This window comes from Anolis carolinensis, chromosome 5, assembly GCF_035594765.1.
Source record: "Anolis carolinensis isolate JA03-04 chromosome 5, rAnoCar3.1.pri, whole genome shotgun sequence".
NCBI lineage: Eukaryota > Metazoa > Chordata > Lepidosauria > Squamata > Dactyloidae > Anolis > Anolis carolinensis.
Window position 1 is genome coordinate 138,662,258 of NC_085845.1, and position 21,668 is coordinate 138,683,925.

At 37.5% G+C, this 21,668-nt stretch overlaps 1 protein-coding gene across 10 annotated transcripts in view; it reads left to right on the top strand.

Moving 5' to 3' along the window:
* Positions 1-311: 311 nt before the first annotated feature.
* ankrd26 (ankyrin repeat domain containing 26) overlaps positions 312-21,668 on the top strand; it is a 71,931-nt gene continuing 50,574 nt past the window's right edge. For 4 of the 10 annotated variants that reach the window (XM_062982379.1, XM_062982381.1, XM_062982382.1 and 1 more), the window contains exons 1-14: positions 314-729; positions 5,167-5,281; positions 5,665-5,838; positions 6,431-6,537; positions 9,477-9,614; positions 9,944-10,092; positions 12,541-12,591; positions 16,424-16,457; positions 16,743-16,806; positions 17,766-17,826; positions 18,204-19,195; positions 19,869-20,022; positions 20,309-20,376; positions 21,396-21,492. In XM_062982379.1, coding sequence (XP_062838449.1) covers positions 494-729; positions 5,167-5,281; positions 5,665-5,838; positions 6,431-6,537; positions 9,477-9,614; positions 9,944-10,092; positions 12,541-12,591; positions 16,424-16,457; positions 16,743-16,806; positions 17,766-17,826; positions 18,204-19,195; positions 19,869-20,022; positions 20,309-20,376; positions 21,396-21,492 — 2,440 coding nt within the window. In that variant the 5' untranslated portion in view covers positions 314-493. Of the gene's footprint in view, positions 730-5,166; positions 5,282-5,664; positions 5,839-6,430; positions 6,538-9,476; positions 9,615-9,943; positions 10,093-12,540; positions 12,592-16,423; positions 16,458-16,742; positions 16,807-17,765; positions 17,827-17,933; positions 18,122-18,203; positions 19,196-19,868; positions 20,023-20,308; positions 20,377-21,395; positions 21,493-21,668 lie in introns of all 10 variants that reach the window. The other 6 variants (XM_062982389.1, XM_062982384.1, XM_062982386.1 and 3 more) reach the window with 6 other exon arrangements.

Genomic DNA, 21,668 nt, shown 5'->3' on the forward strand with positions numbered 1-21,668 from the left:
TGCGCAATACTCCTTGGGGGGGAGGGGGGAGACTGCCGAAGTAGATTGCGCATGCGTTCGCTGAGCCCAAGCCCCTTCCAGGGCAAGGAGTTGCTTGAAGACGCATGCGTAGTACCCCTTTGGCGAAGGGGAAACCGCCAAAGAGAATGGCGCATGCGCTCTCTGAGCCTAAGCCGTCTCCTAGGCAATAGCGGTGCCGGGGGTTGCTTGAAGGCGCATGCGTAGTACTCCTTTGGGAAGAGCGAAAAAAGGAGTGCGCATGCGCCTTTTGAATCAATTCTCCTTCCAAACACCAGTGGGTGCCAACGGTTGCTTGAAGGCGCATGCGTAGTACCGCTTTGAGGGAAGCCGTTGCCGTGGCTGCCGTGGGACCAGGCGAGGCTCTCTCTGCTCGCGCCCCTCTCGCCTTTTGCAGGAGCCTTCGGGCGCGCATGACACCTTCCTCCGGCAAGAGGACACTTTCGGCCCTGGCTGAGGGAGAAGGAGGAGGAGGATGAAGAAGATGAAGAAGATGCTGGGGTTGGGGAAGAAACGGAGGGAGCCGCCGGAGCCGCTGCCCCTGGGCCATGCGTGGGCGGGCTCGCGGCTGGGCTTAGCGGGAGGCCTCTACAAGGTCCGGAGCAAAGAGCTGCCCAGGCTGCACCGGGCCGCCGCCGAAGGGGACCTGGTTGAAGTGCGGCATCTCCTGCGGAGGCACCACGACCCGGACGAGAGGGACAAGAGTGACAGGTGAGGCTGGGAGCAGCGAGGAAAAGGGTGCCTCCACACCGCGGGATCATTGCAGTCTGGCGCCACTGGCACTGCCATGGCTCAAGGCTATGGAATTATGGGAGTTCTTAAGCTTTGGGTTGCTGCGAGCTTTCCTGGCTATATGGCCATGTTCCAGAAGCATTCTCTCCTGATGTTTCGCCCACACCTGTGGCAGGCATCCTCAGAGATTGTGAGGTCTGTTGGAAACTAGACATGTGAGGTTTATATATCTGTGGAAGGTCCCGGTCGGGGGAAAACTCCTGTCTGTTGGAGGCAAGAGTGAATGTTGCAATTGGCCAGCTTGATTAGCACTGGAAAGCCTTGCAGCTTCAAAGCCTGGCTGATTCCTGCCTGCGGGAATCGTTTTGTTGGGAAGTGTTAAATTTTATTTAATTAATTTATATACCGCTCTTCTCCCCCGGGGGACCCAGAACGGGTTTATATAATGGCAAAATTAAACACCACATATAATACAACATGTAGGAAAACCAAACATAAAACACAAATAAAAGCCGGTGTCCAAATCAAATTAAAACAATTCAAACCATGTGACCATTACAAAAGGGGAAGTTTCAAGCCAAAGTCAAGAGCCAGTCTGTGTTTGAATTAATATTAATCCATCAGGTCATATCAGCTCATATCTTAAGGTAAAGGTAAAGGTTTCCCCTGACATTAAGTCCAGTCGTGACCGACTCTGCGGCTTGGTGCTCATCTCCATTTCTAAACCGAAGAGCCGGCGTTGTCCATAGACACCTCCAAGGTCATGTGGCTGGCATGACTGCATGGAGCGCCGTTACCTTCCCGCCGGAGCAGTACCTATTGATCTACTCACATTGTCATGTTTTCAAACTGCTAGGTTGGTAGGAGCTGAGGCTAACAGCGGGCGCTCATTCTGCTCCCGGGATTTGAATCTGGAACCTTTTGGTCCGCAAATTCAGCAGCTCAGCGCTTTAACACACTGTGCCACCAGGGGCCCCAGCTCATATCTTAGGATGGGCCAAATGCTTGATCCCACAGCCAGGTCTTCAGCTGCTTCCTGAAAAACATGAGTGAGGGGGCTTCCCTAATCTCCCTTGGCAAGGAGTTCCACAGCCGTGAAGCCACCACTGAAAAAGCCCCGTCTCATGTCCCCGCCAACTTCACCTGTGATGGCAGCGGGACCGAGAGCAGGACCTCACTCAAAGATCTTAATCTGCAGGACGGTAAGTTGGTAAATGGCCCTGATTGAATCATGTTTGGAACCCCCCCCCCCCCCCGTTTTTAGAGTGTTATTCTTTATTTAATAATAATAATAATAATAATAAACTTTATTTTTATATCCCGTCCCATCTCCCCGAAGGGACTCGGGGCGGCTCACAACAGGGACAAGCCCAAAACAACAACACAACATATTTGACAAAAACATTCCAACGATACACAAAATAAAATAATGGACAATACATTAAAATCCAAGCAGATAAAATCAGAGTAATTAAAAGCAAACCAGCAGGGACAGGTTTGATAAAGTGCTGTATCATGGAAATAAGTATCAGTGATAAAGTGCCATACGCTTTTAAACAGAAAGAAGTATTCTAATGTAAGTATTTGTATACCCAAGAGTTTGCAGAATTTGGGACTGTGTTGTGCATATCTCACAGTAATTTTGAAGTGGGGACACTATTTGATATAATTTACATTTTATCTTCTTCCTGGAAAGTTTGCTAAATGAATAGCTGTTGCAAAGATATCTAGCTTTTATTTCCTATTTTAAAAAAGGCTTTATTTATACAGTAGAGTCTCACTTATCCAACATAAACGGGCCGGCAGAATTTTGGATAAGCGAATATGTTGGATAACAAGGAGAGATTAAGGAGAAGCCTATTAAACACCAAATTAGGTTATGATTTTACAAATTAAGCACCAAAACATGTTATACAACATATTTGACAGAAGAAGTAGTTCAATATGCAGTAATGCTACATAGTAATTACTGTATTTATGAATTTAGCACCAAAATATCACGATGTATTGAAAACATTGACTACAAAAAAGCGAATGTTGGATAAGTGAGACTCTACTGTATTATAAATCTCACTTAATTTACAGATATATTTATTCAATCTCTTCTTCTCCTTCTCACCCATAATCTAAGTTAACAAACCCTATTTTTCTGCCTATCCATCCATCTGCTTATTTACCTATCAATGTGTTATCACTATACAATAAATGCATATTCATAATAATAATTGGGTTATATGTTACAATCAAATTACATTTCTTTAAATGGAAGTTAAAGAACAGGAGTTGCTCCAAACCTCATAGAGGATAAGATTAGATTCTTGGGGAAATCCTGCTCTCTCACACATAACTGGCAGCAGTTTTTTTTAAATACTGGTAGCCAGATTTTGTTCATTTTCATTTCCTTTCTGTTGAAATTATCCACATGCAATGGCTTCTCTGTGTAGTCTGACATGGTGGTTGTTAGAGTGGTCTAGCATTTCTGTGTTCTCAAACCATATGCTGTGTCCAGGTTGGTTCATAAAGTGCTCTGCTATGGCTGACTTCTCTGGTCAAGTTAGTCTGCAGTGCCTTTCATGTTCCTTGATTCGTGTCTGGGCAGTGCTGCGTTTGGTGGCCCCAATGTAAACTTGCCCACAGCTGCATGGTATATGGTATCTGCTGTGGCCCCCCGACTATGGAACTCACTGCCTACTGAAATCAGGCAAGCTCCCACTTTGTTAGCTTTTAGGAAAGACCTGAAAACATGGCTCTTCCGCTGTGTTTTCGGTGAGTAACTTCTGTTATATATTTCTGTGTTACTCCCCCCCCCCCCCCCCGAACATCTATCCTCTAAACTGCCCCACTCTCATATGTCCCTGTCCACATTGGAGTACCCCTCTGTCCCTCTCACTCCGGGTTTTATCTTTGTGTTCATGCGGCCTTCTCTTGTTTGACTGTTTCTTGATTTCTTGATGTGATGTTTATTATTATGTATTGTATTACTTTTAATTATGTTATGGTATGCTGTTTTATATTTTATTATATTGTATTGCTTTGGGCATGGCCCCATGTTAGCCGCCCCGAGTCCCCGCTGGGAAGATGGTGGCGGGGTATAAATAAAGTTTTGTTATTATTATTATTATTATTATTATTATATGGTAGACTCCTGCAGAGATGAGAGGTTCATAGAATCATAGAGTTGGAAGAGACCTCATGGGCCATCTAGTCCAACCACCTGCAGTTGTAAGAATCCCTCTCGTCCTTTGTTGAACGTAGTATTTGTTGGATTTTCTTAGTGGGTCTGTAGATAGTTTGTAGGTTGTGTTTCTTCCCGATGTGGTCAGTGGTTCCTTTGATGCATGGTAAGAACTCTTTTCCTCTGGGTGGATCTTTGTCTTTATTCTTGTGGCTTGTTCTTGGCCTTTCAGTTCTTCTGATGTCTGTGGTGAAGTATCCATAGAGTTTAAAAACTCTAAAATCAAGACAGTAAATAAAGAACAACACTCTGAAAATAGGGGAATTCCAGACTTAAAACAATCAGGGCCAGCTAACACCTCCCAACAAAAGGATTTCCCCAGGCAGGAATCAGCCAGGCTTTGAAATTGCAGCGCTGGTGATTAATTGCAGGTGATTAATTGTAACATTCACATTTGCCTTCAATAGTCAAGAGTTATTTCTCCCACCCTGGACTTTCCACAGATCAGAAAAGATACATGGGTGAACAAAGACCCAGGCTTCCAGTCCAAATCTTAAATCTGGCACTTTACTATATTGGTTCAGCTATGTTTGGAAAATGCCTTTATTTTTTCTTTCTGGGTGAAAAGGTAAAACTGAATGCAAGACCATTTGATATGTCTTAGGGTCAAGTGCAATGGGAAATGGACTGAAAAAATAGCTAAACTATAAGTCATTACAACATGTGACAAACTCAGGGACCATATGGTGCTATGCAGCTCTCAGCCTGTGATCCAGAGAATCCTTTCTCCAGGTGATCAACCATCAGCTGGGCTACAGAAAGCACAGTTTCTCTGCAGGGAAGCTAAATCCATGCTACTGCTTTGATCCTGATCAAGAAAGCCAAATTCTGCTTTGGACTGCTGTCAAGATTACAGCGGGTGGGGGAGTCTTTCAGTCAGAAGAGCTGAGCCTTATAAATGTGAAGGTGAAAGATGTTGCGTGTTTCTGTTCCATCCCATTAGTGCTCCAGTCACCACCATAGCTACACACCCATGTGGCCCTTGAGAGGTCCTGCAGGGGCCAGCATAACTTCTCTGGTTCCTGTGGTAGGAGGCACGAATCAAAGGAGGTTGGGGTACTCTCAGGATAAAATTGGAGAACCCAAGTTTGTGCTGACAGAGAAAGAGTCAAATAACGCTAAAGAAAATAATATCAATTTTATTCTGTGATACTGATTGAATTTCATTGCATTCTTTTCAGAACACCTTTGCATTTTGCCTGCGCCAATGGATGCATAGATGTTGTTACTTTTTTAGTAAGCAACCAATGCCAACTAGATCTCTACGATAGTGATACAAGAACTCCATTAATGAAGGTATGTATGAGACATAATATTGCAACTTTGCAAATATGACATATGAATGAAAGGATCAGCTTAATGCAAGTCCTATCAGCAGAAGTCACAGGTTTTAACCAAGTATTTTAAAGAAGAGATTCTTCTATGAAATTTTTGTGTGCGTTTGAGTCTCTGCTCAACAATGGAAATCACAGTATGACCATGAGCAGTATTCCCTCAGACTCAGAAAGGCAGTGCTCCCCCTCCCCCGAACAAATTTTGTCAAGAAAATCTTGTGATAGGGTTGCTAGAAACTGGAAATGACTTGAAGACACAAAGTTTTAGCACACTATGCTGTGGCAGCATGAATTATTTGGACGAATTGACATGTGGGGCTAACTTCCTCTTCTTAAATGTTATAGGCTGTGCAGTGCCAGCAAGATTTATGTGCAATTTACCTGCTTGAGCAAGGAGCAGACCCTGACCTTGTGGATGCATACAGTAACACTGCCCTCCACTTTGCTGCCTTTAATTCTAGCATATCAATAGCAAAGCATCTCCTTGAATATAATGCCAATGTTGAAGCACAGAATAAGGTAAGGCACACCTTTTTAACGTCAGAAAAGTAGGCTACAACAGCTTTGTTTTTGTACTTTTGGAAGTTGAAAAAGTTCTGGAAGAAATGTATTACTCGATACACTGCTCATGATAACACCTAAAGGGTAATACAAAAGTCATACATAAAATATATACACATTGCCATCTGGTAAATTCCCTGCATTCACGTTGTCTCTCTGCTTCTAACCCTCCCCCCCCCCCCCCTTCCAGTTCTTGTGTCCCACTGCTGTCCATAGATTGGACTCAACCACGTGACATTTTTAACTTTTTAAAATATGTTAGCTGTACCAGTAGACTTGATACATCTGTTTTATTTATAATAAACAGTATGAGCATTTTAAAAACAACACATTTTATTGTTACACAGAACATACTTTGAGATTTGAAATCTACTTTATATGAAATGGCCTTTGTGCTGTTTGTGTCCCTTATTAATGGTTTTAATATTCTGAGCAGCTCTTCATTTCATTTTAATATATTTAAGTTATAAATAATTCTTGATCTTAAAGAAAACAATGGAAAATACGATGTGTCACTGTTTATATCTTTTATTTGGTTATAATCTTATAGGATGGGAACACACCTTTGATTGTGGCTGTAACTGAAAATAATCGAGAAATGGTAGAGTTTCTTCTAAAACAAGGAGCATCTGTGCATGCCACTGACAATTCAGGAAGGTACAGTCGAATTCATTTATCCCTCTCTCAGAAATTTTGGACTGTTTCTTAAGTAATTTGTTGAAGTTCATTGCTAAGGATAATGACAGAAGAATATAGTGTGGAATTTGCCTAGCTGAAAGTGCTTATTATTTACTAATCGCAGTTCTGTATCCATGCCATTATAAATAAACTTTGAGGACAGCTTTGACAGTGCTATTATTTATGTATTCACTCAGAAGCAAATAGCTTCAGTGGAACTTATTTCCAGATAATTGTGTGTGGAATTACTGCCTAAATCCTTCATCTGTCTTTTCTAATGAGGATGTTACAGAAAAGGGTGGGAATCATCTGGCTCTCCAGATGTTGTTAGACTGAAATTCCCAGCATCCTTAGGCAGTCTAGCCTGGAGTAAGGATTGCCTGAAGTGGCACTCCACCATGTCCAGCAGGGCCACTTAATTCCCAATGCTGCCATAGTCTATGAATGATTTTTGTAGAGTAACTGTTATGAAATCATATGGAATACAGCTATTGAATGTTGGGCTATACCTGTGTGCTTTGTATTGACACTGATCCTGTATTTACCGTATATACTTGAGTATAAGCCGACCCGAATATAAGCCGAGGCACCTAATTTTATCACAAAAAACTGGGATAACTTATTGATTCGAGTATAAGCCGAGGGTGGGAAATACAGCAGCTAAGGATAAATGTCAAAATTTAAATAGATACCAATAAAATGTCATTAATCCGGGCATCAGTAGGTTAAATGTTTTTGAATATTTACCGTATTTCAAAGAAAAACAATAAACTAGCTCTATAAGTGGAAAGGTAGGGGCAACAAAAACAATATGGTATCAACAACAACAACAACAACAATAATAATAAAAACTTCATTTGGATCCCACCCTATCTCCCCATGGGGACTCAAGCCAGCTTCCAGCATAGTAACAGGCAAACATTCAATGCTTATATAAACAATGCAGAGCTAGATATAAATCTATAATTATAGATACTGATTTCACATATGCATTTCCCCCTGAAACGTTTTCAAATCCCCCTCTCTATGTATGTGTGTGTGCATTTCCCCTACAATATTTGAAAGCCATATATATATATATACACACACACACACACACACACACACACACATACATACACATACACGCGCACACGCACACACACACACATATCTGTCTAGACATGTCTATATATATTTGTGTGTTCATTTCCCCCCTGTAATATTTGCAAGCCCTATATATATGTAGATAAGAATATATTCATATCTATCCAGACATATCTCTTTATATAGATATTTGCAGAGACTTGCAAACATATGAGGGTAAATTCATATATAAAAATAATGTATATGTATGGCTATAATACACAGGTACATGGATCTATATGTATAAAGGATTTGCAAAGACCTGCAAACATATGAGGGGAAAATTCATATATAAAATTCATGTTTATAGATAGATACAAATATAAAGGTACATAGAGATTGCAAAAGCTTGCAAGGGGTTAATCCCTATACTGTATACCTGTAGGAGAGTTTAACAAATATTTTGGGGAAAATGCTTTCATAAGATTAATAAATATATATTTTTCTTCTTCCTGACTTGCAAGGGTGTCTCTCTTTTCAAAACATTCTCTTGCTTAAGAGCGAGGGAGGCTTTGCAAAGTAAAACACTGATAAGGGAAGAGAAGAGAGAAATAGATCACATATTGCAAGCAATAGCCTGCAGGCTCCATTGCCGGCCTTGACCTTGACCCGATTATAAGCCGGGGGAGGCTTTTTCAGCTCATAAAAAGGGCTGAAAACTCAGCTTATCTTCGAGTATATATGGTAATTTTATATTGTGGTTTTTCACAAGCATCCCGATTTTAAAAGTGGTAAAAGGGAGGTCTCTCTCCCATCTTGTCTTTAAAAGTAGTTATTTGAACAAAAGACAAATTGCACTTGCTTCAAGCAAGCAAAATATCAAGTGAATCTGCTTGCCACATTTTGGTGATAAAAGTTGGTAGCTGATTTGAGGGAAAATAAAAATTCTGAAAGTATACATTGAAAACAATGTAATATGAACATGGAAGTCCCACCATTCTTACTTCAGCATCTATAAAATGGAGTGTGTAATAGTCATGATTGATACACCTTATTTGAACGTGCTTTTAATATGAGCATAACAATTATTTTCAAATTAAAAATGACATTTCATATGTGGTGTTAGTAATCCAGAAGGAATTTTGTTCTTATGTTTCCAGAAAAGACTAGATTATCAATTGAAAGCTTGTTTCTGAACCTTCCATTTTTGTATATAAAGAGCCAATAAATCATGAAATATTCTTAAATCTAAACTGTGGCTATAAGTGACTTTCACAAAAGAGCAAATCTTTTTTGAGGTCCCTTATTAGGATATATAGTATTGCTTATGATAAAGTGTAGAGTTAGGTCTTCAATAATTAAAATGTCTAGTGATAGTACAAATCTCTGCTATGTGATTCTTCAGATGTTTGTCTGCCATCATAATCATAGATGATGGGAGCTTTCAATTCAGAATGTGTATTTGTTATTTATAGAACAGCCTAGAACAACAAAGAGCCAACAATATTTATCTGTTCTCCTTGATTGAACAACAAACAAAATATCTCTTTAAAGAAATGTCTTGATTTGTAGAAGGTTGCATTCATTAACAGCCTTGGTTACATCTTAAATCCAGAGTCTATATGGTTTTGTGTAAAATAGAAGTGCAAATAGCCAATTCTTGAAAGCGAACCTTATTGAAATAGTCATGCTTCTACCAAAGACATAAGCATTTTATCTAAGTGTGATTTGTTTTACGTTTTGTCATAGCAAACAATGGTATTTAAACTCCAAGGTATTAAAGCAGTAGTGCTAAGTGATCTAGGCTAAGTGAACAGATCATACAGTAATTTTGTTCTCTATTTCTATTTCAGAACGCCGTTGTTGATTGCTACCTCTAATAAAAAACGTGATTTAACAAATATTCTCCTCTTTCATGGGTCAGATGTTTCCCATAAAGATGAAAGTGGATGGTCAGCGCGGGATTATGCTCTACTTAGCGATGATCCTATGTAAGCCTTTATTTCTAACATTTTCAAAATGTATATTTATAATTATCTATCTATTTAAATTCTGAAATGATGCTAGGAATTCTCAGAAATTGTTTCTTTGCATGTCCCTAAGCAAGAAACAAACAACTTGAGTATCATGATTTCTGACTAAGAAAAATAATACAAACATTGATCAGTTGACATTTGAGAACAGATCTCCATAGATTCCTACAAAAGGACTTCACTCTTACGATGCAGTTTAATGTTTTCTTCAAGTTATATTCTTTTTTTAAAAAAAACCCTTTTTTATTGTAACAATGTTATAAAAAGTTTTATCTTTTCCCTTTTAGTCTTCTTCAATATATAGCTGATTATTCCAGGCAGAGAGATAAAGAAGAAAAGTCTCTTGATGAGCCAAATATTCTGTCTATATTGAGCAGATCAGGCAAAATGAAAAATGCTGCTATAACCCTGGGTGCTCCTGCTACCAATAGAGAAGGTATACATTTACATTCAAAGAAAATAAGACATGTTCTACTGATTTAGACCAAAAATTATCTAATTCACTGTCTTTTCTTATTCCAGGGGGTAGACCAGATATGTGTAGAAAACACACAATTCGTACATTTATTGCTGTTTTCCTTGACATTGTCTTTAGGGGAAAGTGTAACTGAAACTGGAGTTCTATGTAGCTATTGTGATTGATAGCATTTGGTAGCTACTGAGGCCCCTTCTACGGGCCCTTCCACCCAGCCATATAACCCAGAATATCAAGGCAGATAATCCACAATATCTACTTTGAATTGGATTATCTGAATCCATATTGCCATATAATCCAGTTCAATATGGATTTTATACAGCTGTGTGGAAGGGGCCTTGATTGCCCTATATCCCAGGATCTGATCCCAGATTATCTGCTTATCCCAGGTTATTTGGCACTGGAGAGTCATACAATCAAATTCAAAGCAGATAACCTGGGATCAGATCCTGGGATATAAGGACAGTGTAAAAGGGGTCTGAGAGGCCTCTTTTAAATTAATTTGTCTCATCCTCCTTTAACCATTTAGGAAGAGGGAATTACATCATCTTGGGAGTGACTTTCCTAACATTTAGCTTCATTGGTTTTTCCCGTGTTCTGCTCTGTATTCACTTTTCCACACTGGATCAAATCTCTCATACCTCACAATGGCTTTAAGCTTCAGAAAATGGGGCAGTGGCAGTGCCTTAACCTACCAGACATGCACTGCTCTTGCTCCTTAGCCCACAAATATAGGAAAGACAGCAGACCAAGCCAAGGATGGGGTGCATGGGCTGTGCTTCATTCAGTCTACATTTCTTTCTCTAGGGGTTAAAGAACATGAGCCAAGTACCACTTCTATCCTAGGAAGCAGGAGGAAATCAGTCAGGCAATGACAAAACCACAAAATATTGAATCTGCAGATGTCAAAACAGCAATTGTGGAGGAGTGAAGTTCCTAGGATAGAATTGGTGTTTCACAGCTTTTCTACTTTGGGTCAACATTTTCATAATGTCAAAAGAATCTTAAAATCTATTTTTGTAGCTATTCTGTGCTTGTTCAGATCTCATCAGTGTAGATGAAGTGTTAGAATTTTTTGCATCACTTTGCATCACATTAAATTTACCAACGGTCTGGCAGAAGTTGTGCATACCGTCACTGTGGAGGATCTAGAGATTGCTTTTTTAAAAAATAATAATAATAATAATAATGTAGATGCACATCAATTTTAACTGCCATGACTCAGTGTTGTGGAATTGTGAGAGTTGTAGTTTGGTAAGATACCAGCATTATTTGACAGAGAACGCTAAAAACCTTGTAAAACTACAACTCCCATGATAATGTATCATTGAGCCAGGCGGTTAATGAGGTGTCAAGCAGCATCCATTCTCTCAGGTTTTTTATACACTTATGTTGCTAAACCCCACGGTAGTGACAAAACTACCATACATCAAAATTAAAGCAATTAACTCCACCCAGTTTGCATTTAATCTCTTGAAAGAGTGCAGTTCTATCTAGAACAATTTGTATGCTTCTCATCAGGGTAGAAAAACTGTTGCCTAACAGTGTCTTGAGACAACACACCTTCACTTCATTAGCTTTCATTACTGCATCTGGCCAGTAATTTATTGTTACTGACTGACCTGGATTTGAGTCCCATTTCTAAAAGACCAACGGAATATAAATTAAATAAATAGGTAAATATATAAAATAAGCTGAAGGAGAAACAGAGTTGCATGACATTAGAATTTGTCACTTCCCTTTAAATTAAGTGTGCAGTTTTATATTGATTGCAAGCCAGCAACTTGTGGCAGCAGTAGGACACGCATTGTAATATTTCAATTTACTTGGGAACTCTGTCCTACAGAGCTATGGCAGCCAATTTTATAAGGATGGTTGGAGCTGTGCAGGTTTTTAGAGGTAGATTTTTAAAAAAAGAAAGCATAGGAGATTGAAATCTGGCAACTTTGCTCTAATTTCTACAGTAGAACTCTATTTGGTTTTTGTCTTTTGATGTCTCTGGAGTAATCCTGAAATAGGAGATGCCAGTTAAACTACTGTACATGGAATGGCTATGTTTCTTTTCCAGCATTAATATCCTATTTTCCTGAGGAAAAAAATTCTTTCTTGTCTGCGGATACAGTGACACCTAAATATAAAGCAAAACACAGATTCTTCAAACTATGTTTAACCTTTCGACCCTGAAAATTCTAAATATTCCAGAATGGCAAAGATAATCCCATTGTCTTAATAATGAATGATTTATCTTTTGAATGAAAATTTGATCTTTTTGTGTGTATTGCTTTGTTTTTCTTTTTATTGTAGTCATGACATTGAGTAACTTCTTACTTGCTCATGCATTCTCATATCTGTAAACATTTTCTGAATTTACTTTCTTTATCTGTTCCCTTCATGCCTTATCCTGAATAGATAGAAAAGGGCAGGAGTCACTCAACCAGGCAGCAGGAGTTTCAGGGGAAGGTATAATTGTCTCAAAGAGTCTAATCTGTTTGCTTAGTGAATTTTAGTTGTTTTGAATTCAGACAGCCTGTTTTGGTGTGTGATGCTGCTTTTATATCTGTGTGTAGTATATAGTTCTACTTCGACCCTGGAAGGCAATTTGTTGCAAGTGGATGTTGAAACTATAGCAAAAATTTGATAGAGTGTATAAGGTGGGACCAGGACTGAAACTGCTGCATATAGGGAAGGACTTTAAACTCTTCCCAGTGCTCCAGCCCTGTCAAAACTATGCTCCTCACAAGCTACTGTTGCTCCCTGGATGAGAACCATTATTGACTTTGAGATTAATGGACAGCTACTTTTTGGGAACTTCATGAAAAACTCAAAAATCCAAAACAAGTTGAGTTGTATGAATTGAGTAATGTATATAAAAGACATAGAATAATATAATCAAGACATACCGTATATACTCAAGTATAAGCCGACCCGAATATAAGCCGAGGCACCTAATTTTACCACAAAAATTGGGAAAACTTATTGACTCGAGTATAAGACGAGGGTGGGAAATGCAGCAGCTACAGGTCAAATTTAAAAATAAAAATAGATATTAATAAAATTGCATTATTTGAGGCATCAGTAGGTTAAATGTTTTTGAATATTTATATAAAACTGTAATTTAATATAATAATAAGACTTTAATAAGATAAGACTGTCCAACTCTGAATACCTATATACTCAAGGATAAGCCAACCTGAATAGAAGCCAGCCAGGATTCTCACTTGAGTATAAGCCGAGGGGAGCTTTTTCAGCCCTAAAAAAGGACTGAAAAACTAGGCTTATACTTGAGTATATACAGTATATTATAAAATAATAATAATAATTCTTTTATTTCTAACATTTTAAAAATGTATATTTTGAAAAGTCAAAGAAGTTTACTAAGAAAGCATATATAAAAAAGGACAAAACAATATTCCATAAATAAGGGGTAAAATCCAGGAGGTAATATAGCAGGCAAAAGTCTTAAAGCCAAGTCAAACCATTTACAGAAAACAGTCCACAGGCAGAATAAATCCCAAAGCAAGGCTCCATACTGGACCATGAAGGCAGGATACAAGGTTTAAAACATGAACATGAATTTCCAGATAAATCCAGAAAACCAGGAGCAAAACATGAGCATGAATCCCAGAATAATCCATGAATCAAGGAGCCACAACATGAGCATGAATTTTGGATCTCCAACCAAGGCTTGAACAGGGAACGAGGTCAGAGAACCTCCCAGGATAAGCGACATTGCTAGATCTAAAATCCTGACATAGATCTCTCTGCTTTAAGGACTGCATATTCTTTTGACCTTGCACTCCCCACTTCTCTCTCTCCCTCTCCCTCTCTCACACAACAAAGTCTCTCGAATCCTTCTGCACCTGAATCCTTCCTCCCTCAGAGCCTCATGGGAATGTTTATCCAAATCATCCGATTCCCGTCTGTTATCCCGTTTGCTAGTAGGTGAAAGATCACCTCTCTAGCTGCTGGATTCAAAACAACAGTATTTTCCCACGGCAATACAAAAACAACCTTTTGCTCTAACACCACCTCCTTCCCCCCCCCCCCCCCCTTGGCTGCATCTGAATCCAGCATTCTCCCTAGCTCTGAAACGGTATCTTTCATTCTCATAGGTCCTGACACCACAAACCCCTCATCTTCATCAGGTTGAACCACAACAGTTACTCTGTCTTTACTAGCTGACCAAAATTGCTCTCTTGTCTGCATTATTTGTGTATATGAAGTACAACTTCCATCCTTGGTTACTTGTTTCTTTTCTCTTTTTGGTTGAAATAGATATTACTTATTTTTATTTATTTAAAACATTTATATTCCACCCTTCTCATCCTGAAGAGGACTCAGGGCAGAGCACAACATAAATGCAGCAAACATTCAGTGCAGGAACATAAAATAAACCATAAATATACATAAACACTAAAATTAGTTATCTTCACATTAAAACCATTATTTAAAACCCTCACAAGTCAGCCGTGAAATTTCCTATTGCCGCCATTATCTGGAAATCCAGTTCACTATACAGTGTGTGTGTATATATACCATATATACTCGAGTATAAGTCGACCCGAATAGAAGCCGAGGCACCTAATTTTACCACAAAAAACTGGGATAAATTATTGACTCGAGTATAAGCCGAGGGTGGGAAATGCAGCAGCTATGGGTAAATTTCAAAATAAAAATAGATACCAATAAAATTTCATTGATTGAGGCATCAGTAGGTTAAATGTTTTTGAATATTTACCGTATTTCAAAGAAAAACAATAAACTAGCTCCATAAGTGGAAAGGTAGGAGCAACAAAAACAATATGGTATCAACAATAACCTAATAATAATAACAACAACAACAATAACAATAAAACTTCATTTGGATCCCACCCTATCTCCCCATGGGGACTCAGGCCAGCTTCCAACATAGTAACAGGCAAACATTCAATGCTTATATAAACAATGCAGAGCTAGATATAGATCTATAATTATAGATACTAATTTCACATATGTATTTCCCCCTGAAACATTTGCAAATCCACCCCTCTCTCTAAGTTTGTGTGTGTGCATTTCCCCTACAATATTTTAAGCCATATATAAAATTAATGTATATAGATAGATACACATATAAAGGTACTTAGAGATTGCAAAAGCTTGCAAAGGGTTAATGCTTATATATCTGTAGGAGAGTTTAACAAATATTTCAGGGGAAAATGCTTTCATAAGATTAATGAATATATATTTTTCTTCTTCCTGCCTTGCAAGGGTGTCTCTCTTTGCAAAACATTCCCTTGATTAAGAGCAGGGAGGCTTTGCAAAAGAAAACACACTGATAAGGGAGGAGAAGAGAGAAATACATCACATATTGCAAGCAATAGCCTGCAGACTCCGTTGCCAGCCTTGACCTTGACCCGATTATAAGCCAGGGGAGGCTTTTTCAGCGCATAAATAAGGGCTGAAAAACTTGGCTTATCTTCAAGTATATACGGTACTAGCTTTATTGTCATTGTACTACTGCACAACAAAATTAAATGCCTTCCCCAGCACACATCACAAAAACAACACACCCATTCCTCCACACCCCAACCACAATTACACAGTACCCAATGCCACATCAGTATATATGATTATAGTGTTTTCTCTGTTATATATGTTTTGAATACATTCTTCTATTCATAGAATCCAATTTGCTTATCGTTTTAGCACCTTTTCTGCTTTCCTTGTTGTGATACGCATTTCATCTCCAATACATTTTTTTGTTGTTTCTGGTAGTAACTTTGAGACACATATCCATGAGAATCATATTTAATTTTAGAGCTATTGACCATGAATTTATTATCTATTTTCTGAATGGTGGGACTTTCTCATCATATTGTACACAATGAGACTTGATGCGCATTTCATCTCTCTATTTATGTAATTTTGTACAGCTATTATGTTCAAAAGCACATGAAGCAGCTGTTTAAAATCTTTTATAAACATTATTTTTTTTTGTTCTAAGATATGCTCCCCCCACCAAACATCTCTAAAAACAGGGTGTATCTTAGAATCAAGTCTCTCTCTCTCTCTCTCTCTCTCTCTCTAGATAGATAGATAGATAGATAGATAGATCTGTGTTTCTGTTGGTAGTACTGAAATTGGTGTGTTTCTTAGAAAAAGTACAGTATTCCCACTTTTACTAATTTTATAAAATAGTACTTTGGCCTTAAAAGACCTGCAGTTTAAACAGTGAACAGTACTTGCAAATATTGTTTGCTTGTTTATCATTATCTCAATTTTGCTTTCTCTTTTTCATGTATACTGAACACAGTTATAGATGATCATTCTTCTGGAGACTCAGTAAGGTATGACTGGCATTTTTATTTTGTTAATTTTTTTTTGTTAATCTAGATTCTAGAATGTGGTGTAATGATTTGAGCATTAGAGATCAGAATTCAAATTCCTGCTTGGCCACTGAAACCCACTGGGTGATCTTGGGCAGGTCACACTTAACCTCAGAGAAAGTAAAATGCCCTCTGAACAAATCTTGCCAAGAAAACCTCACAATGTTGTTGTCACAAGTCGGAAACAACAGGAAGATTCACAAAAACCAGAAGAGATTAATTCTTAGCTTTTCTGTTCATTTTAAGAGTTTCCGGGCAAATGTATGATGGCACATGGCAATCTTCAGAAGAGGAAGAATTCAGCCCTAAGGTACAATTTTTTCATTGTGCATGTTCCAAAATTACTATGGAGATTTCTGTTACAATGCTACTGCTTATATCAAAGTCATTGTGGATCTCCTTACTCTAGTCGAGCACTTTTGTCTGCTTAGGTTTTCAAGGTTATAGGGTAAAGAAGTGGTTGGACTAACAATGGAACACAGAAAGAAGAATTGGGATTTGAATGACTGCAACTAGGCTGAAGAATCTTTCAGACGATATTGTGTAGCTGTTCACTGAGTAGCTACCATTTAGAGAGTCTTGTGTGGTTTTAGTGCAGACATGTTACTTTTAAGGGTTACCTTAAGATATTTTTTTTTATTTGCCTTCAGGCATTTTATATCTTTTACTGATTGGCGCATGAGAGATCTATTGTAATGATACTGTGTTTTTCTCCGTTTATTCTACAGTGTTTGTTTATAAGTACACTCCCTTTTTCCATTAAACTCAGAAGAAAGCCTTCAAGCTTTTAAAATTATGACATCTATAGCTTTCTAGGAATGTAATACAATCTGGACATTAATCCTGTTTAATAATTTGCCTGTCATTTTTAAGAGTGGCAGCATTGTACCTTTAAGAGGTTTGTGCCTGAAATATGCATAAATATTTCAAGAATCCCAGAAGTTGAATGTTCAATACAGTATTGAATATTTGTTAGATGTTTTCTGCTTCTTATGTACAAGAGTTTGTGGAGCACTAGTGTTAACTTCTTTGTGTTGATATTATATATTTTGCCTCATTGGACCACATTGGTGTGTGATCAGGAAGACAAAAAACACACGTTTTCAGTGGTATTGCTCCTGTCACTGTTTCACAACTTATTATATATGCTAAATGTAGAATAAAATGTGGATAATGGATATGTCTGTCACTGTATGATCTTGGGATTTAGGGTTATTCATAAATGGTTTCTGGAAACAAAACTTAATGTAATAATATCTTTATTTCTAGAAATTACAAAAACCAAATTTGGCTCACCTAATGAATGTTTCTCAGCAATTGAAGAAAAGCTGTAAGTTGCTTAAATTGATTCATTACTTTTGATATTTTTATATGAAACTATGGATTTTAAATATTTTCTTTTGTTCTTAATTGTGTGTGTTTTATATTTTGATGTAGTAGATATGAAAAGTAGCATTATGAGAACAGAACATATAGAAAGTAAATCAGATTGTGAAGCTGGAGATGACAATGAATCCCTTCCTAAGCCTTTGTTCCAAGTCAAATCCTTCCCTCAGCCTATCCGTTCCTCTCCTGGCTCCTTTTCCAAATGCTCCCAGATGGTGGCTCACTTGAGCTCTAAGCAGGTAATAATTTTTATTCACAAATTTCAACCAGTCATTTGTTTTATCTTATGTATTTTTTATACCCACATATTATTCTGTACAGACAATGAAAATGAGAATGATCAGTCACTAAAAGAAAACATTCAAGCAGAATCTCAAAAAGATATTAATCCCAATAATCAAGAACCGAGTAATCCAAATGATTCTTCTGTAAGTAACGAGGAGGAAGAAATTGATGACGAGAAAGAAGAGGAAGATGAGGAGGAGGAGGAGGAAGAGGGAGACGAGGAGGAGGAGGAAGAAGACGAGGAAGAGGAGGATGAAGAAGAGGACGAAGAAGAGGACGAAGAAGATGAAGAGGGAGAAATGGAAGAAGATTTCAGTGAAGAAAGGAAAGATGAAAATATAGAAGTAGAAAGTCAGTGCAAGATAAAAGATGAAGAGGAGGAATCGTTTGAAAAACTAGAAAAGAGAAGAAATCTTGAGCATAATGAACCGGTGCTGGAAGGAAATCTTTCTAAGAATAATTGTGAAATAGACAAATTACAAAATGAAGAAATGCAAGAATCAACTGATGTGCTGATGCCTTTTATTGCTGAGCAGTACGAAAATTCACATGAAAAAGTGAAGTGTGAACTGCAGGGTCATTCATTTGAAAAGGAGAATAATAATGAACTTAAAGATCAGTTTGAAAATCTAAATGATTTTGAAGATAATGAGAGAAATGACAAAATTCAAGATGACAGCCAAAAAGAATTTCACAGCAGTGTTACAGGTACTACTACTTCAGAGGCTTTTGAGGGAACAGCATTAGCAGAAGCTGAAGTTTTCTTAAATAGCCATCATAACAATGGTATGAATTCAAATCTAAGTGAAAGTATTGAAAATGATCATGGTTCTGACTCAGAGGCAAAGCTTACAGATAACAAAATTAAAGAACAGAATTTCGAGAATACTGATTTTGTGTATTATCAAAAAATTGCAGACAAACTATATACAGAAATTAAAGAACTTCAGGAAACAGTAAATGAATCACTGCTACACAAAAATGAAAATACTGAGGAAGATCTGAATGCTGTTCAACATGATATCAGTGTAAGTGAATCTAATATGATGGGAAAATTCATTTAGTAAAAGGTAAATCTTTATTAACTAAATCCTAAGAAAATAATACAATCCAAGATGCAAACACTTAATAATTTTCTTTAAGAGTGTGCCTTGATAGTGCTTTCAGTTTTGTTCCAAGGTATTGATCTTGGTCTGTAAAGTTCTGCATGGTTCTTAATTCAGAGTCCTTGAAGGTCCACTTCATATGAGCACTCAGTGTCTTTAAAACTTGCTTCTGTGATACTTTTCAGGTTGCTTTTACTTATTTTATAATAGGCAGCTCACCATTTTTACTTGTTTGCAGTAAAAAACAATACAAGTACACATTATAAAACATTTTCAGTTAATAAAATTGGTTAATAAAATAAGAGACGTAACCAGAAATGCTGAATTATTTACCGTCTTCTACAATTTGCGTTCAGTATTTTAAAAGCAGACTTTCTATGGCTGTATTCTAAACTGATGCATGTAAGATGGAAATACATAATATCATGTTTGGGAACGTGCTGGACTAGAAATTTTGTTTTATACTTGTTGTATTACTGATTTTTGTAGGATTTACTCCCAAGTAATAACGTGTAAAATTGTTCTACATTGTACAAAAATTAAGTGAAAGTAGATGAATTACCATATCAGTAATTAATGTGGATCCTGATTTTAGGAAGAATCTTCAGAAGAAGAAGAGAAGAAAGAGGAAGAGGGAAAGGACAGTGAAAATGAAAATGAGAAAATTTCAGATGTTTTGATTAAAAAATTGCCTAGTAATGAAAGTTATCAAAATTGGAGTGCTTCACAAGATGGTGCTATTAGAAAGGGTAAATACAACCAGTCTTCTTAAATTTGTTGCGCAAAGTAGCAATGTATTCCTTTTTAAAATAAGGAAGAATGAATGAAACATACCTTGGAGCTAAATTGTGAGTGGATCAATGAATAGCTGGCAAAAGGGCAAAGACATGCCATCAAACATAGGATGGGAGGTACAGTAATATTTAAATAGTTGTTTGCCTAGCAGTCATGTATCATTCTTTGCAATCAACTGCCTTTTTTGTAAAAAGGAAAACTAAATCTTTTGTAAATAAAATATGATCTTTTATTTTCTAGTTACAGAAATAACAGGCATGAATAAAGAAGAAGAGGACAGGGGTGCAGAATCTCCATGGGATTCAGAGGTAGGTTACTTTATTTTGAAGAAAATACTTTGTTTAAGACTCTTGACTTCAGTTGTTTATTATCAGGTGCTTTTTGAAGTCTATATCTTGGTAGACTTCAAAAAGGTTATATGTGTTACAGATGTACATCTTTTCAATGGAAGAGCTGAACCTGAGCAAGTTTTGTATCACTTGTAAAATGTATTACATAGTAAAATGTATTAATAGATCTCTCAAGCAGAGTAATGAAATTCTGAATGCTGACACTGTCAGGGTCTGGGAAATGGTGCAAATGATGAAAATTTAGCATAGTTGAACACATGTTCTAATGAAGAAAAGATGGAAGATGAGTTAAAATGATTTCAAGTTCAAGGGATGGAGAAGGAGTTTGGATACTGTAACAAAACAGAGTCTTATCTTTTGATCCCGGAGAAAGAAGAGACTACTGAGTTTATGACCATATGTCCATATCTACACAGATGTTCTGTTTAGTAACATAAACTGACTATTCCTTTCTCTAATAGAAAGATAACATTCCTTCTAGGATTTGAGAAGTGAGACTTCTCAAAAACCTTATCTTAGTGCAGTGATTCTCAACCTGGAGTCCCTAGATATTTTTGGCCCACAACCCCCAGAAATCCCAGATAGTTGACCAGCTGTTAGGATTTTTGGAAGTTGAAGGCCAAAAACATCTGGTGACCCCAGGTTGAGAACCACTATCTTAGTGGATCTCTCCTTTGTCCATCTAAAAGGGATCAAAAGTCCAACTATTCCTCTGCTTCAAATTTAAAGGTACCATATTATCATGCATTGCAGTTCTCTATTTTGAAAATAGGCCTTTCCTTTCTACTGTATTCTTCAGCACAGAGCTCATTTGCTCACATACAAACACATTCATGCATAAGCAAACATGTTTATTTGTGACAATACAGGAGAACAAACAATCTGGAAGTCAGCAAACATGTAAACTTGCAATTAGTTTAGGCAGCATAGATAGTTAACCCTTCACAGCATCTGTCTTCATGATTTGTTTCCAATAGTGTACTACTGAAAGCCCCAGAAAGCCAGCTGTCAGTTCCTTGCCAGCATCTCCTGCCAAAAATGGGACATGCATGCACAGTATTACAGAAGAGCCATGTGAGTAAGATTTTCATAATAGTTTTGTTGCCTACCATATGTGTTTTTGACAACAGTCTTCATGTTTTACAAATTAATAAACTCTTTGAAACAAAAGCCTATCATATTCAAAATGAATAAAATGAATAATTATTGAAAATTTCAGTGCATTATTATTACTACCACTAATTCGCTTT